The following is a 17,834-nucleotide window of genomic DNA, read 5'->3' on the forward strand; positions in this document are numbered from 1 at the left end:
GCTACTCAGGAGGCTGAGGCAGGAGAATGGCGCGAAACTGGGAGGCGGAGCTTGCTGTGAGCAGAGATCATGCCACTTCACTCCAGCCTGGGCGACAGAGCAAGACTCTGTCTCAAAAAAAAAAAAAAAAAAAAAAGGAGGTGGGGTCTCACTATGTTTCCCAGGCTGGTCTTGAACTCTTGGCCTCAAGCAATCTTCCTGCCTCAGCCTCCCAAAATGTTGGATGACAGGCGTGAGCCAGTATACCCAGTGGAATTTTCTTTTATACTTGTATAAGAAATTCAGACGTTATGATGAGCTTGTACACCCACTCAGTATAAGTCAATTTGCTAAAGTCTACACATATAGACTGCTAGAAGGAGACTGTGTATGAATAGTTCACTGGGTAGTGGGATTATAAGTAATTTCACTTGGTACTTTTCTTTTTCTAGTTATCCAGTTAAGAAAAAGTCAGTTACTTAACACCCACTAGGATTTGACATCAAAATATATTCAAGCTTTTGGCCTCAGAGTAGCAAAGATGGGCAGGCACAGTGGCTCACGCCTCTAATCCCAGCTGTTTGGGAGGCCGAGGCAGGAGGATCACCTGAGGTCAGGAGTTCAAGACTAGCCTGGCCAACATGGTAAAACCCTGTCTCTACTAAAAATACAAAATGAGCCGGGCATGGTCGTTGGCACCTATAATCCCAGCTACCCAGGAGGCTGAGACAGGAGAATCGCTTGAACCTGGGAGGCAGAGGTTGCAATGAGCTGAGATCGGGCCACTGCACTCCAGCCTGGGTGACAGAGCAAGACTCTGTCTCAAAAAAAAAAAAAGAAAAAAAGAAAAAAAGAGCAAAGACCAGGGAAATGCAGATGACAAGGCTTGCCCCAGAACCTGCTAAAGTGACTGTGACCTGAGGACTTGAATCCGCAGGGCCCAGGATTGCATTTACCAAGACGTTGAGTTCTGAGCTGGTCATGAGCACTACCAGCCTGGGCAGGACCCCCGTGTCAACCACTTGGCCGATGCGCTTGTTGGAGCCGTCGGTGAGGTAGGACAGTGCCCAGCAGGCATCCGAGAGAACCTCGCTGTCCTGGTGCTGCAGGAGGTGAAGGAGGGCCGGCAGTATCTGCTTCACCGCAGTGTCGCAAGGGTATGGGTTCTTGTTTCGGCACAGATTCGACAAGGTCCACGTGATGTTCCGCAGAAATGTGATCTGTAACAAGGAGACTGCCTCCAGCATTGGGTGCAAAGGAGAGAAAATGCAAACAGCAGTGTATTCTTACCATTTCCAATCAATGTCATAGATCAGCATGAACTATGATAAGCATAGAAGAGCTTTTTAACATTTTATTTATTTATTTTCAGACAGTCTTGCTCTGTCACCCAGGCTGGAGTGCAGTGATACAATCTTGGCTCACTGCAACCTCAGCCTCCCAGGTTCAAGTGATTCTCCTGCCTCAGCCTCCTGAGTAGCTGGGATTACAGGTGCCCGCCACCACACACACCCAGCTAATTTTTGTATTTTTAGTAGAGACGGGGTTTCACCATGTTGCCCAGACTGGTCTCGAACTCCTGACCTCAAGAGATCTGCCGGCCTCGGCCTCCCAACATGCTGGGATTACAGGGGTGAGCCATTGTGCCCGGCTGAACCAGAGCTTTTGAGCTTCAAATAGAAATGTGTTCTAGGCAGTGATGTGTATTAGGGACACAGAACGAGATTTGTATTTCACATTCCAATGTTAGATGGAGGTTTCCTTGTGTCTTTCAAAATGTCCTTTCCCATTTGATTGATGACCTAATTTCATTTTTCACTGACAACAAGATCAAGCAGGAATTACTTGTTCTTCCCACTGGTCTAAAGCACTACTGGCACGTCATCCCCAGATTTCTAATCTTCTATTTGAGGATCAGTCTTCCTACTCTGCCTCTGGATCCCATCCCTTTTGGCCTTTTATTATTAGTTTTAGTTTTAGTAGAGACAGGGTTCTTGCTATGTTGCCCCGTCTGGACTTCAACTCCTGGGCTCAAGTGATCTGCCTACCTCGGCCTCCCGAAGTGCTGAGATGACAGTCCTGAGTCACCACACCTGGCCCTTACTTTTTGCCTTTAAAGATTCTGCCCAGAATCATCCCTGCCCCCAAATCACTCCCACCAGTAAGGAAACATACCCTGGGACTGTCAGCCCCTCCCCTTCCACCCCTTTCAGCCATCACCCCACTTCTGTCTTTCAGAGTCTACCCTCAGAGAGGCATATATATTCAATGTCTACCTCCCAGATTCCCAATCGTTGGGGTTTTTCGTTTGTTTGTTGAAACAGGGTCTCACTCTGCTGCCCAGGCTGCAGTGCAGTGCCGTGATCATAGTTCACTACAGCCTCAACCTCCCAGGCCCAAGTAATCCGCCTACTTCTGCCTCCTGAGTAGCTGTGGCTACAGGCGTGCTTTTTGTAGAGGGAAGTCTTGCTATGTTGCCCAGGCTGGTCTCAAACTCCTGGGCTTAAGGGATTCTCCCACAGTGCTGGGATTACAGACATGAGTGCCTGGCCTCAGTTGTTCTTCAGGCCATTCTAGTCATGTTTCTAACCCTTCTTTGGGGTTAGGGATGGGAATCAGCTCCTTCCAAGTCACCAAACTCAGCAGCTGCTTCTTGGTCCTAAACTTACTGTCCCTCTCAGCTGTGGTTAGTAGTCAGCCCTTCCCTTTCGAAGGAGCTCTTGGCTGGGCGTGGTGGCTCACACCTGTAATCCCAGCACTTTGGGAGGCCAAGGCAGGTGGATCATGAGGTCAGGAGTTCAAGACCAGCCTGGTCAAGATGGTGAAACCCCATCTCTACTAAAAACACAAAAATTAGCCAGGCGTGGTGGCATGTGCCTGTAATCCCAGCTACTCGGGAGGCTGAAGCAGGAGAATCACTTGAACCCAGGAGGCGGAGGTTGCAGCGAGCCGAGATTGCACCACTGCACTCCAGCCTGGTGACAGAGTGAGACTCTGTCTCAAAAAAAAAGAAAAAAAAAGCAAGAAAAAAGAAAAAAAAAAAAAACAGAAAAAAAAGAAAGAGCTCTTCTTCGCAACTGTGACACCAGACCTGGTTTTCTATGGCCAAATGAGCTGTTTCTACTGTTTTTTTGGCAGGCTCTGCCTGACTTTAGAACCTTAGAGCCCACAGGACTGGGCCCCAGGTTTCCTCATGCTCTAGGTCAGGGGTTGGCAAGCCTTTTCTGTAAAGGGCCAGATCGCAAACATTTTTAGCCTGTGTCTTCTGTGGCAACAATAACTGTCCTTGTAACCCAGACAGTATGTAAATGAGTGTGGCTGCGTGCCAGTAAAACTGTTTTGTTTTTTTGTTTGTTTGTTTGTTTTTTGAGACAGGGTCTCACTCGGTCACCCAGGCTAGAGTGCAGTGGTGCAATCACAGCTCACTGCAGCCTCAAACTCAAGCAATCCTCTCACCTTGGCTTCCCAAGTAGCTGGGACTACAGACACACGCCACCATGCCCAGCTCGATAAAACTTTATTTACAAAGCAAGCAGCCAGCCAGGTCAGGTTTGTGACCCCTGGCCCAGCTGACCTTGCCTGGCTGGGTGACATATACACATGTCATCTAGCAGGGCACATCTGTCAATCCGACTCTGCTGCAATGGTGTCTCTAACTTGCCTCAACTTCATGCCTGCAACGAAAGCTCCAATTTCTTTTTTTCCTGCACTTTTCCCCTTTCTCTAGGAAGACAATCATCTGAACAGTCTAACCTGAAACCTAGGGGCATCCTGGCTTCTTGCTGTCTCCCTTTCATGTCTAGGATGGCTACGTCCCAGACCCATCTGCTTCACCATCTCCCTCTGCTATATGTGTGTGTGTGTGTGTGTATATATATATATATATATTTTTTTTTTTTTTTTTTTTTTTTTTGAGATGAAGCCTTGCTCTGTCACCAGGCTGGAGTGCAGTGGCGCAATCTCGGCTCACTGCAACCTCCGCCTCCCAGGTTCAAGTGATTCTCCTGCCTCAGCCTCCCGAGTAGCTGGGACTACAGGTGCGTGCCACCACACCCAGCTAATTTTTGTATTTTTAGGAGACGGGGTTTCACTGTGTTGGCCAGGATGATCTTGATCTCTTGACCTCGTGATCCGCCCACCTCGGCCTCCCAAAGTGCTACCGTACCCGGCCTCCCTCTGCTATATAATTCTACAGCAGGCAGCCAGAAGAGCCTTTCTGAAAGATCAGACCACTTTACTCCCTTGCCTGAAAATCCTCCAAAGCCTCCCTGTTGCCAGCAGGAAGGTGTCTAAGCCCTTTTCCTGCTTCCCATCTTAAGTGTTCTCTAGTTAAACTCTCCCGGTCATGGCTAGTCTTTTATTGGTTCCACCATGTCAGATTTTTCTCCCATCTTGAAGAGTTTTGAGACAGAGTCTTGCTCTGTTGCCCAGGCTGGAGTGTGGTGGCGCGACCTTGCCTCACTCCAACCTTCGCCTCCCAGGTTCAAGCAATTCTCCTGCCTCAGCCTCCCGAGTAGCTGGGACTACAGGCACGTGCCACCATGCCTGGCTAGTTTTTGTATTTTTAGTAGCGATAGAATTTCACCATATTGGTCAGGCTGGTCTCAAACTCCTGACCTCAGGTGATCCACCTGCCTCAGCCTCCCAAACTGCTGGGATTACAGGTGTGAGCCACCGTTCCCAGATGAAGGTTTTGAACATAGCCCTCCGGCTTCTCTTCATTTTTGTTTGAGGCAAATCTAGAACCCAGTTCCTAAACCAGAAGTCCTCTTCAATCAATAACCACAAATCAACCAACCTTGACTCTAAGCCTCAAAAGAAGATCCTGTTCCCCATGAACAGAACTGGTGAGACATTAACCTATTTGTGCCGGAGGTTGCAAATTTTTTTGTGTGAAAAATCAGACCTTGGTAATGACCTTGAGCAGTAGGATATAAATAACTCCCACAAGCTTAGTGTTCCAATAATGGAACACTAGGCATATATGCTAAACTGTGACCCTAGAATGGAGATTTCAGTCATCTATTTTGCAAGATGGCAAGCTTGTAGGCCTCTTCCAATGCCTCAAAGAGAAGGATCAGTGCTACTGGCCCCTAAAGACAGAGCTGAGTCAATCTTTACCTAAAATGATACTAGTCCTAAGCCTTGCTATTAGTAGTTTATTTAGAGACGGAGTCTCAATCTGTCACCCAGGCTGGAGTGCAGTGGTGTGATCTTGGTTCTCTGCAGCCTCCATCTCCTGGGCCCAAGCAATCCTCCCACCTCAGCCTCCTGAGTAGCCAAGGCTACAGGTGTACGCCACCATGCTCAGCTAATTTTTTTATTTTTAGAAGCATGGTCTGACTATGTTGCCTAGGCTGGTTTTGAACTCTTGGTGTCCAGTGATCCTTCTGTCTTGGCCTAGCAAGCACTGGAATCACAGACGCGAGCCACCATTCCCAGCCCTGAGCCTTGTTTATGAGGTCCTAAGAGGCCAGGCAGTAGCCACATGATCTAGCATTGATTTGGAAGTATGTCCCAATTTCCCAACTTTAGAATTTGTTACCTAACGAGGTTCTCTCTCATTTAAAGACAGTCACTTGGCCTGGTACTGTGGCTCATGTCCATAATCCCAGAACTTTGAGAGGCCGAGGTAGGAGGATTGCTTGAGGCCAGGAGTTCAAGACCAGCCTGGGCAGAATGGTGAGGCTCCATCTCTATTAAGATTATTTTAAAATTTTAATTCAAAAAAAAAAAAAAAAAGAGAGAGAGAGAAAGAAAAAGACACTTACCGGCAGGGTGGGTGAAATCAAGGCTAGCAGATGTGGGATGGCATTGCTTGTGATGACGTTATCTCTGAACTCTGGGCCGTCACCTACAAATAGATCAGAATGTGACATTTAGAGAGAGAACAAAGACAATCCTGAAGTGGGTGACTAATTTTTTAAGAGTGTGCAAAGGGCAAGAGACAAAAACTCATTCCCGGGTTTAGCAAGTAGGTAGTATAGCCACGTACTAAATTTTGGATCTCTGGCGTGGCTGGTGGGTGGACAGTCCTGATGTAACAGGCAGGCATCACACAGCAGCAACTGCTAGAAGCAGAGCCAGCCAACTCAGCCAAGGTGGGCTGGTGGCATCTCACAGCATGGTTCCCAGGAAGACGAAGGCTGGTCCAGACCAAGTTGTCTTCCCAGAAGACCTTGGCACAGAGCAGTAATTTCCAATGCAACTCAGAACAAAGTCTGGGGATCTGTAGTGCTGGTGACCAGCCATCAGCTACCTTAGCTACGATAACAATTTTAGACCCTATAAGTCTCTATTTGTATTTGTCAACCATCAAGGCAAGGCATCACATTGTACCATCCAGTCTCGACTACTTTACTGCACCAAGCAAAATGAGAGACAACTTCTCTAATAGGCACTTTTTCCTTCTGCAGGCTTTTTTTCTTTTTTTTTATTTTTTATTTTTGGATACAGGATCTCACTCTGTTGCCCTGGCTGGAGTGCAGTGGTGCGATCATAGCTCGCTGCAGCCTCGACCTCCAGAACTCAAGCAATCCTCCCACCTTAGCCTCCTGAGTAGCTGGGACTGTAGGCATGCACCACCATGCTTGGTGAATATTTTTATTTTTTTGTAGAGATGAGTTCTCACTACATTGCCCAGGCTGGTCTCAAACTCCTGGGCTCAAGCCATCCTCCCACCTCTGCCTCCTAAAGTGCTGAGATTAAAGGCATGAGTCACTATGCCAAGCCTCTGCAAGCTTTTGTTTTCTTTTAGCAGTTATTTTATATTCTGTTTGCCAATTCCAATATGTGGAGCCCCTGGAGGTCTAATCACACTGTTTCTGCTGACTCAGTCACAGGGGGTTGTTGCTTCTCTGAATCTGAAAATGCTAATAGTTGGCTGATCTTAATTTGTCAAAATCCTGAGGGACCTAATTGAGTTTTCCCTAGAAAGTAACTGGATTGATGTCAGCCAAGAATCTGGGGGCTTCCGACCCTACAGCACTAATTCACTAGACCATGCAGGAAACAGCATCGAGTGCCACATTCAGAAACGTAGTCTGAGGATTCCATTTTCAGAGAAGGCTTCTTAGCCCAAACCAAGGAGGTTTTTTTTTTTTGTCGTTTTTTGTTTTTTGCACATTTCCTTAGCAACTTCCATTGATGGCAGAGTCCTTCTGGGGTCCCGAGTTATGTAAGGGTCTATCATAAACTCCCACACTGCATAAGCCAAAGACTTGTTCTTGAAGCCACTAAGCCCTGAGGCTGTAGGACCTTAGTGTTGGCAGATGTCTCCAGTTAGCCTGTGGCTTCAGTATACACTGTATCATCCTGTTTCGCTTCAATATTTGGCCTCTAAACTTGGATTTGAGGGCTTTTAGTGTTTTGAAGCAGAATCTCCCTCTGTTGCCCACACTGGAGTGCAGTGGCATTATCTCGGCTCACTGCAACTTCCTCCTCCCAGGTTCAAGCAATTCTCCTGCCTCAGCCTCCCGAGTAGCTGGGACTACAGGGCACGCGCCACCATGCCTGGCTAATTTTTGTATATTTAGTAGAGACGGGGTTTCACCATGTTGGCCAGGCTGGTCTTGAACTCCTGACCTCAAGTGATCTGTCTACCTTGGCCTCCCAACATGCTGGGATTACAGATGTGAGCCACCGTGCCTGGCCTGGCTTTGAGTTTTGAAACAGCTCATTGTACCCTTGCCAGCACTTCTAGGTATTTACATGGCAAGGGGTTCTGGGACATCGAGTATACCCCACCACCCAAAGAACCCTCATAGTATCCCACACGCGTGGCCCCCCGTTTTCTTAGCCCACTAAGGGGAGAGTCTCACCGGCTATGTTACCAAGAGCCCACACTGCCTGCTCACACACAGCCACGTTGGAGGAAGACAGGAGCTCGATCAAGGGCTGGATAGCTCCCCCTTCTACCACAGCGCGAGTCTGCTCTGAAGTCCCCGAAGCAATGTTGGTGAGGGCCCAGGCAGCCTCAAACTGCAAGCAGGGGTAAAGTGACGACTTCAGGAACTCCACCATCCTGGGAATGAGGCCCGCTTCAATGACCAGTTTCAGAGGGGGGTTCTTTTCCTGGGATAGCATTTTCCTACGCAGTGAAAGACAGGGCAGGGGATGGGGAGGTCATATGAGGGAGGTATTGAGGACCTCCTTTTAGGTCAGGTGCGGTGGCTCACACCTGTAATCCCAGCACTTTGGGAGGCCAAGGCAGGCAGATCACTTGAGGTCACGAGGTCAGGAGTTCGAGACCAGCCTGGCCAACATGGTGAAACCCCATCCCGTCTCTACTGAAAATACAAAAATTAGCTGGGTGTGGTGGTGCACGCCTGTAATCTCAGCTTCTCTGGAGGCTGAGGCAGGAGAATCACTTGAACCCAGCAGGCGGAGGTTGCAGTGAGCTAAGATCATAGCATTGCACTCTAGCCTGGGTGACAGAGTGAGACTCCATCTCAAAAGAGAAAAAAAGAACTTCCTTTTACACATGTTCTTGGCATTCCTAACTATCAGATGAGCCACATAGCTGGGCCGGAGCTACTTAACATCCTAGTGTTCAGCCGATAGCATTTTTCAGTGTTAAATCAACATTTTCCCCTTTAAGGTGTTATCTACAAGATGAAATTTCTGTAGAGGCCAATGTAAATTAAGCAATTCATCTCTGACAACACATCAAACCTTTTAAATTGCCCTCAAGGACAGTGTAGAATAGCAATTTCATCTTTTAGATGGGCTAGCCTTTTCCTGTGTTTTACGGGCATGTTGCCAATGCCAAGAAACGAAATAGGCCACTGGTGCTCCAGCCATCACTGGAGCTCATTGCTAACTATGAACCTGCAACAGCAGAAGTCTGTTTGGAGATACCTGGCTGTCTGGGTGGCCTGGAAACATAGGACTGGATCTGAGCTATTCACACCTTTGATTATTTCACCCAGAGTGAGGCTGACCTGCAAGGAGAGACACATTCAGGTCAGATCCTCTGCCAAAATGAGCTGTAAACATCACCTACTCTAGCCATCATCCATCTGATTAAAACAGCCTGGTTTGAACAGGATGTCCCATCTTGCATGCTGTTCTATATTTGGGGAGGGGAGAATATACTCCATAGATCTCAGATGTGTGTGTCCCTTCCCATGCTTAGGGGAGAAGTAATTCCTATCATTAGTTGGATCCCAAGAACATTTTTATCCCATGCAGTAAGAACGTGCTAGTGGATACAAAACAAAATGGCAGACTAAGGACATCCAAAAAATTCTCTTCTCCATAGAGGCAAAGAGAAAACTGACAAAAATAGAATCAACTTTTTCAGCACTGTAGAAATTGACCAAAGGCTTGCGGCCAATTGTTTTATTCAAGCCAGGAAGTGTTTATCCAAGAAAGACAGCTGAATCTCAGTAAGAAGCATGAGAGCTTTGTGGCATTTTGACTTGCCCTATTCCCACCTACCCTCAGCTCCATGGTAGCCTTGAAAACCAACAGTCCACAATCATTGTGAAAAACCAACAGCCTCACAGCCACCAGAAGAGGCAAAATAGGTAGGTCCTCCTTTGGAGCCTCATTCCCAGAAAATTATTTGATCTGTCTGGTCATTCCCTGAAAGATCCCACTTACAGACTATTTTGACACAGAGCTTACTCAATATCAAAAGGCTTTTCCCTAAGAATGTTCATTGAAAACAGAGGAAGTTGTTTAACTTCACAGCTACCTGAGAGGTTGAATAAGAGTTGGGATAAACAACAGACTAACAAAAAAACTTGAAAGGAATATCACGTATAGGGCTATGCATATGCTTAAAAACAACAACAACAAAAAACTAAGACCCTCAGCTCTTACCTCCCACTGACCTTGAGGCTCTGTGCAAACAGGAAGTGAAGGCTTACGTCAGAATTGTCAACTGCCTGGCTGAGTGGTGAAGGCATGCCCCCAACACAGAGCTTCTTGGCAAAAATTGAGTGTTCTTTTCTTCGTGGTTCCAAGTGTTAAAATAAATCTCTAATTATTAGTTGACCACTAAGCAAACCAAGCAGACACTTCAGCAGCCACACATCACAAAAAAATTCAGATTTTAGATAATTAGTTCAGAAACTACTAAACAAGCACACCCAGCAACAACAACAAACCCTGGGGCAATGGAAAATCTGATTTCTAGAGTTGTCACACTATTTTAAATGACTAGTTTTCAATAAAGATTGTGAGACAAGCAAAGAAAGTGTGACACACACATATACATATATATGTGAAAAAAGCAGTCAATAGCAATAGTCCCTGAGGAGACCAGATGTTGAACTCGACAAAGATTTTAAATATAGTCAAAGAACTAAACCATGACTAAAGAACTAAAGTACAAGAATGCTGTCTCACTAAATAGAGAATATCAGTGAACAGATATCAGTCATTGGAAGGAGCCAGATACAAATTCTAAAATTGGAGAACACAGTAACTGAAACAAAAAATTCACTAAAGGGGCTTAACAGCAGATTTAAGCAGACATAATAAAGCAGCAGTAAAGCCAAAGATAGGTTAATTGGAATTATCCAGCCTGAGGAAGATAACACACACAAGAGAGACTGAAGATGAAAATTGACAGATCTTTAGAGATCTGTGGGACATCATCAATGATACCAACAAATGCAGAATAAGAAGAGGGAAAGAGGCAGAAAGTATATTTAAAGAGATAATGGCCAAAGAAATTTCCAAATCCAATAGAATAATTAGTCTACACATCTGAAAAGCTCAATGAACTCCAAATAGAATAAATCCCAAGATCCAGACATATTATAATCTAACTGTTGAAAGCCAAAATTATAGAATCAAAAACATTGAAACCAGCAAAGAGAAGCAATTTATGTACAAAGCCTCAATAAGACTAACAGCTGATTTCTTATCAGAAAGCATCAAGGCCAAAAAGCTGAGGTGCAGTGAGCCAAGATCACAGCATTGCACTCCAGCCTGGGTGATAAGAGTGAAATTTCATCTCAAAAAAAACAAAAAAAAAATACAAAAAAAAATTTCTCACTCATTCTTTGAGGCTGGTATTACTCTGATATCAAACCAAGGCTATTACAAGAAAAGTATACACTAATATCCCTTATAACTACTGATGCAAAAATTCAACAAAATAGGAGGAAACCAAATGCCTAAACATATGAAACATATGGCCAGCATATTGGTCATGATGAATTAGGGTTTAAGTCAGGAATTCAGGAGTGGTTTAACATGTGAAAAAAAAATCAACATAGTACCCCGTATTGATAAAGGGGGGAACCCACATGATCATCTCAATGCAGAAAAAACATTTAACGAAATTCAACATACTTCCATAACAAAAAAAAACACTCAACAAACTGGAACAAAAGGAAACTTCTTCATTCTGATAAAGGCATCTACAAAAAAACTCAGAGGTAGCCTCATACTTAATGGTGAAGGTCTAAAAAAAGTTTCCCCCAAGATCAGGAATAAGACAAGGAGTTGCTCTTTTCACTTTTATCCAACATGGCATTGGAAGTTCTAGATACATTAATTAGGCAACAAATAAAGTGCAGCCAGATTGGAAAGGAAGAAATAAAACTATTTGCAAGTGACATAATCTTATATGTAGAAAATCCTAAGGAATTTACACAAAAAGCCTAGAGCTAATAAAGTTCAGCTAGGTTGCAGAATTGATATACAAAAATTAATCAAAAATCAAAATAAAGCAATTTAATTTACAACATAAAAAGAATAAAATGCTTAGTAATAAATTTATCAAAAGAAATCTAAGAGTTATATACTGCAAACTGTAAAAAAAAATAAATAAATAAAGACAACTGAAATGAAACAGTATCCCATGTTCATGGACTGGAAGACTTAAGATTGTTAAGATGGCAATACTCCAACCTTGTAAGTTCAATGACTCCATTCTATAGGTTCGATGCAATCTCCATCAAAATCAGAGCTGCCTTTATTGTAGAAATTGACAAACTGATTTTAAAATCATATGGAAATACGAGGGATCCAGAACAGCCAAAATTATATTGAAAAAAAGAAAAAAGCTGGAAGACTCACATTTCCCAATTTCAAAACTTACCACAAGGCTACAGTAATCAAACATTTTTTTTGATGACATAAAGATAAACATACAGATCAATGGAAGAGAACTGGGAGTCCACAAACGAACCCTCACATTCATGGTCAATTGATTTTTTGGTAAAGTTACCAAGACAATTCAATGGGTAAAAAATAGTCTCAAATAATTGTGCTGGTACAACTATATATCACACGCAAAAGCACAAAGTTGGACTCCCACTCTCACCATTTACAAAAAGTAACTCCAAATGGCTCAAAGGCCTAAAAGAGCTAAAATTATAAGCTCTTAGAAATAAATATAGGCATAAATCTTTGTGACCTTAGATTAGGCAATGAATTCTTAGATATGATACCTAAAACACAACAACTAAGAAAATAAACTAGACTTCTTCAAAATTAAAAAATTTTATGCTTCAAAGGATACTATCAAGAAAGTGAAAATATAACCCACAGAACAATATATTTGCAAGTCATATCTCCTAAGGTTTAATATCTAGAATATATAAAAAATTCTTACAACTCAATAAAAAAATAATTTATTTGACTTAAAAATGGACAAAGGGCTTGAATTTTTTTTTTTTTGGTGGGGGGACACAGTCTCACTCTGTTACTCAGGCTGGAGTGCAGTGGCACAATCTCAGCTCACTGCTCAAGCTATTCTCCTGCTTCAGCCTCCCGAATAGCTGGGACTACAGGTGCATGCCACCACACCCAGCTAATTTTTATATTTTTAGTAGAGACAGGGTTTCACCATGTTGGCCAGGATGGTTTCGAACTCCTGACCTCAAGTGATCCACCCACCTCAGCCTCCTAATATGCTGGGATTATAGGAGTGAGCCACCAGGCCTGGCTAATATTTGTATTTTTCATAGATATGCAGTTTCACCATGTTGGCCAGGCTGGTCTGGAACTCCTGAGCTCAAGTGATCCTCCTGCCTCAGCCTCCCAATGTGCTGGGATTATAGGCATGAGTCACCATGCCCGGCATCTGCTTTTGTCATCCCATTGCTCTTCTTATAAGAATCATCGAATGCCAGGCTCACCCAGATAATCCAGGATCACCTCTCTATCTCAAAATCCTTAACTTAATCACATCTGCTACATCCTTTTTGTCATAGAGTAACATTCACAGGTTTGGGGATTAGAAGATGCAGACACTTGGGGTGCCACGATACAGCCTACCACAAAGAGTGAAACAGGCTTAGTACATAACCCAGTTATTCTCAGTGGAACTGAAGACACCCATCCACACAAAAACTTGTACACAGATGTTAATAACAGCACTCATCATAATCCAAAAAGTGTAAACAACTCAAATGTCCCCCAACTAATAAATGGATAAACAGGCCGGGTGCGGTGGCTCACGCCTGTAATCCTAACACTTTGGGAGGCCAAGGCAGGCAGATTGCTTGAAGTCAGGAGTTTGAGACCAGCCTGGCCAACATGGTGAAACCCTGTCTCTACTAAAATATAAAATTAGCGGGTGATGCATGCCTGTAATCCTAGCTACTCGGGAGGCTGAGGCAGGAGAATGGCTTGATCCTGGGAGACAAAAGTTGCAGTGAGCTGAGATTGTGCCATTGCATTCCAGCCTGGGTGACAGAGTAAGACTCCATCTCACAAATAAATGGATAAACAAAATGTGGTCTATCCACAGAACAGAATATCATTCTGCCCAAAAGGAATGAAGTATTGATACATGCTAGAAAACATGGATGAACTCTGAAAACGTAAAAGCTCAACACAAAAGCTCACATGTTGTATGATTGCATTTATAGGGAATGTCTAGAATAGGTCATTTCAGAGAGGCAGAAAGTAGACTAGTGTTTGCAGAGACTGGGGGATGAGGAATTGGGAGTGACTCCTGAATGACTGTGGAGTTTCTATTTGAGGTGATGAATAGGTTCTGGAATTAGCTAGTGGCAATGGTTGCACAACTTTGTGACTATGCTAGAAACCACTGATTAGGCACTTAAAGAGTGAATTTTGATGTGAATTATACCTTCATTTCTTTAAAAAATATGCTAATACAACAGGCACAGTGGCTCATGCCTGTAAACCCAGCACTTTGGGAGGCTGAGGCAGACAGATCACGAGGTCAGGAGATTGAGACCATTCTGGCTAACACGGTAAAACGCCGTCTCTACTAAAAATACAAAAAATTAGTCAGGTGTGGTGGTGGGCACCTGTAGTCCTAGCTACTTGGGAGGCTGAGGCAGAAGAATTGCTTGAACCCGGGAGGCAGAAGTTGCGGTGAGCCAAGATCGTGCCACTGCACTCCAGCCTGGGTGACAGAGTGAGACTCCGTCTCAAAAAAAAAAAAAGAAAAAAAAGAAAAAAATTGCTAATATGGGACCAAAAGAAAAACAATTTTTTGGGATTGTTTGTTGGAGTGAGATGGAGTCTCACTCTGTCACCCACGGGTTGAAGTGCAGTGGCATTATCTTGGCTTAGTGCCACCTCCGCCTCCCAGGTTCAAGCAACTCTCCTGCTCAGCCTCCTGAGTAGCTTGGATTACAGGCACACACCACTACACCTGGCTAATTTTTGTATTCTTAGTAGAGATGGGGTTTCACCATGTTGGCCAGGCTGGTCTCGAACTGCTGACCTCAGGTGATCCACCCATCTCGGCCTCCCAAAGTGCTAGGATTACAGGCGTGAACCACTGTGCTTGGCCTTTTTTTCCTTTTGTTTCATACCTTCCTTCGATGGCGGGATTCTAGGGACTGCTCCAAACAAATGAAGCTGACTAGAGATACAGTTCGGACTCCTGTGGCAATTCAGAGAATGACTGTACACATTTCACTGATGAATGGGAATGCGTCATTGGACCCACTTGGCAGAAATTGAACCAGTCTCTGCCCTCTATGAGGCCTAAACCGAGCAGGGTAAAAAGGGTACATGTGGGTAGTTAAGGTAGAACAGACAGTGGTGTACCCCAAAAGAATATAGAGACACCATTATTGAGGTGCTAAGAAGGAAAACTTCCTGGTCAAGGCATTCGGTATTTACAGAAACCAGACTAACCTTGAAGTCAACCCAGGATCTGCATTTAATAAGGTTGGGGTAGATGGAGAAGGGAAGACGGGACAGAAGTCAAAGTGTTAGGAAAGACCTCACCCATCCAGGGACTAGATGCCTCTATTGAGAAATAACCTTCATCCACCCTCATTTCCTCGGTTTTCAGGCTTAGGGGTAGCAAGTAAATTTTCAATTAGAAATATCACCTTTTTGGCCAGGTACAATGGCTCACACCTGTAATCCCAGCACCTTGGGAGTCTGAGACAGGCATGTCACTTGAGTCCAGGGGTTTGAGACCCTCCTGGGCAACATGGCAAAATCCTGTCTGTATAAAAAAATACAAAAATTCACTGGGCATGATGGTGTGTGCCTATAGTCCCACATACTCTGGAAGTTGAGGCAGGAGGCTCGCTTGAACCCAGGGAGGTTAGGGCTGCAATGAGCTGATTGTGCCACTGCACTCTATCCTGGGTGACAGAGTGAGACCCTGTCTCAAAAAATAAAAATAAAAATAAAAAGTAGAATAAAAGAAATAGCACTCTCTCCAGCCCCCACTAGAACCTAGATTCCACAGACTCAGCCACAGGAGTGATGGCCTTTTGACAAAGGCAGTTTAGCTCAAACCATAATCTCTTCACTCCTTTCTTTAAAAGCCCAAAAGGAGAGTTTGCAAGTTCTGAATCTATTAAATATTATCCAGCCAGAGACACTTGCTAAGAACATATTTTGCTCAGGACTACTCTAAATACTATGTACTGACCACCACCCCTTTGGCTGGTTTTTCAGAAGGTGTGTCAGGGCAGAAGCTCGTGATATTCCTTCTCTTTAAGGTCTGTTCATCTTTCTTGGCCTTTCGGAGCTCCAGGCTGACCGCCATCCTCTGCTGTCGCCTCAGCTAGTGAGGAAAAGAAATTGGAGCATTTAGAACCAGGAGTGGGGATGTCACATTTAGTCTGTCAAATATGTTTCAAAGCATCCAATTTCATTTTTACAGATACAATAGGCTGGAAGAGTTCAGATCACACAGTTAGTAAATCATCTCAGTTCTGTTTACCTCCTCTTCTGTTTTCTCTTACACCATGTCTAGAAAATAATTTGATCTTCCTTCCAAAATAAAGCAAGACCATGTACAACCTTGACAGGCTGGGATTCTCAGCTGTAAAAATACCTCAGCAAAGCATCCAGTGCCCTAAGTCTGAACAAATCTTCATTGATGCTGATGATTTCCTGAAGAGTATGGCTGCTTCCTGAACGTGCCTAGACCTTTTCAGTGGTGGCTAGGATAGATGGTGCTGGGGATGATTAGGGGACTGCCCATGCCCTGATCATTTCCACTATATTTATAATATATTTATATATATATATATTTTTTCTTTTGGAGATGGAGTCTCACTCTGTCACCCAGGCTGGAGTGCAGTGGCATGATCTCAGCCCACTACAACCTCTGCCTCTGGGGTTCAAGCCATTCTTGTGCCTCAGCCTCCCAAGTAGCTGGGATTACAGGCATGTGTCACCACACTCTGCTATTTTTTGTATTTTTAGTAGAGATGGGGTTTCTTCATGTTGGCCAGGCTGCTCTCGAATTCCTCAGCTCAAGTGATCCACCTGCCTCAGTCTCCCAAAGTGCTGAGATTACAGGCTGAGCAACTGTGCATGGCCCATTTCCACTATTAATGAAACCTGTCTATAAGCCATTAAAGCCTTCATCCCCAAGACTAAATACTGAGGGAGATTAAAATTAAAACAAGGCTGGGCATGGTAACTCATGCCTGTAATCCCAGTACTTTGGGAGGTCAAGGCAGGAGGATCATTGAGGCCAGGAATTCCAGACCAGCCTGGACAACATAGCAAGACGCTTTTTCTTCCAAAAAAATTAGCTGGGCATGGTAGCACGCTCCCGTAGTCCCAGCTACTTGGGAGGCTGAGGTGGGAGGATCCCTTAAGCCAAGGAGGCCTAGGCTGCAGTGAGCTACAATTGTACCACTGCACTCCAGCCTGGGCAATAGAGTGAGACCCTGCCTCTAAAACTCTCTCTCTCAATCTCTCTCTCCCCTCCCCCACCTTATGTCAGTTAATGACTCAAACTTCATAGTATTAAGAATCCTGAGGAAATGACCTAATCTTTCTAGATAGCTGAGTTTGGGCTGAAGACATTTCAGGAGCAATTATAAAGAAGTCACCATGTATTAGATACTTTTGGTTCCTTAAGCTACTTAATTCTTGCTTGAAAAAGGGTCATCAGCCGGGCACGGTGGCTCCTGCCTGCAATCTCAGCACTTTGGGAGGCTGAGGCAGGAGGATTGCTTGAGCTCAGGAGTTCAAGACCAGCCCAGCCAACATCGTGAGACCCTGTCTCTACAAAGAAACAAAAAATTAGCCAGGCATGCTGTTACTTGGGAGGCTGAGGTGGGAGGATCACTTGAGCCTGGGAGGCAGAGGCTGCAGTGAACTATGATCATGCCACTGTACTCCAGCCTGGATGACAGAGCGAGGCCATGTATCAAATAATAATAAAAGGAAAAAATTTAAAAGGGTCATGGTGGCATTATATGGCGAGGCAGCAACACCTTTGGGAATCATTGAGCCCATCATATTGTTGCCCCATCGCTAGGCAGGTCCTCCCTGTAAAAACTTTTGTACCTTTCTCTCTTCTGTTTGGCAGGCCCTTCCTGTTGCTGTGAAGACTCAATTCCTTTGTTCTCACTGATTTCCTTTAATTTTCAGTGGTCCTAGAAGCCAGACAGCTTCATTGTTGGAATAGGTTACTGTAAGAG

General features: G+C 44.5%; 1 protein-coding gene across 2 annotated transcripts in view; it reads right to left on the bottom strand.

Moving 5' to 3' along the window:
• The window catches only part of KPNA7 (karyopherin subunit alpha 7), a 150,223-nt gene that overhangs the window by 14,537 nt on the left and 117,852 nt on the right, over positions 1-17,834 (bottom strand). For both annotated transcript variants that reach the window (XM_003780595.3, XM_054560197.1), the window contains 5 exons: positions 15,821-15,955; positions 8,839-8,921; positions 7,800-8,068; positions 5,751-5,833; positions 936-1,199 (listed from right to left, as the gene is read on the bottom strand). In XM_003780595.3, coding sequence (XP_003780643.1) covers positions 936-1,199; positions 5,751-5,833; positions 7,800-8,068; positions 8,839-8,921; positions 15,821-15,955 — 834 coding nt within the window. The remainder of the gene's footprint in view (positions 1-935; positions 1,200-5,750; positions 5,834-7,799; positions 8,069-8,838; positions 8,922-15,820; positions 15,956-17,834) is intronic.

This window comes from Pongo abelii, chromosome 6, assembly GCF_028885655.2.
Source record: "Pongo abelii isolate AG06213 chromosome 6, NHGRI_mPonAbe1-v2.0_pri, whole genome shotgun sequence".
NCBI lineage: Eukaryota > Metazoa > Chordata > Mammalia > Primates > Hominidae > Pongo > Pongo abelii.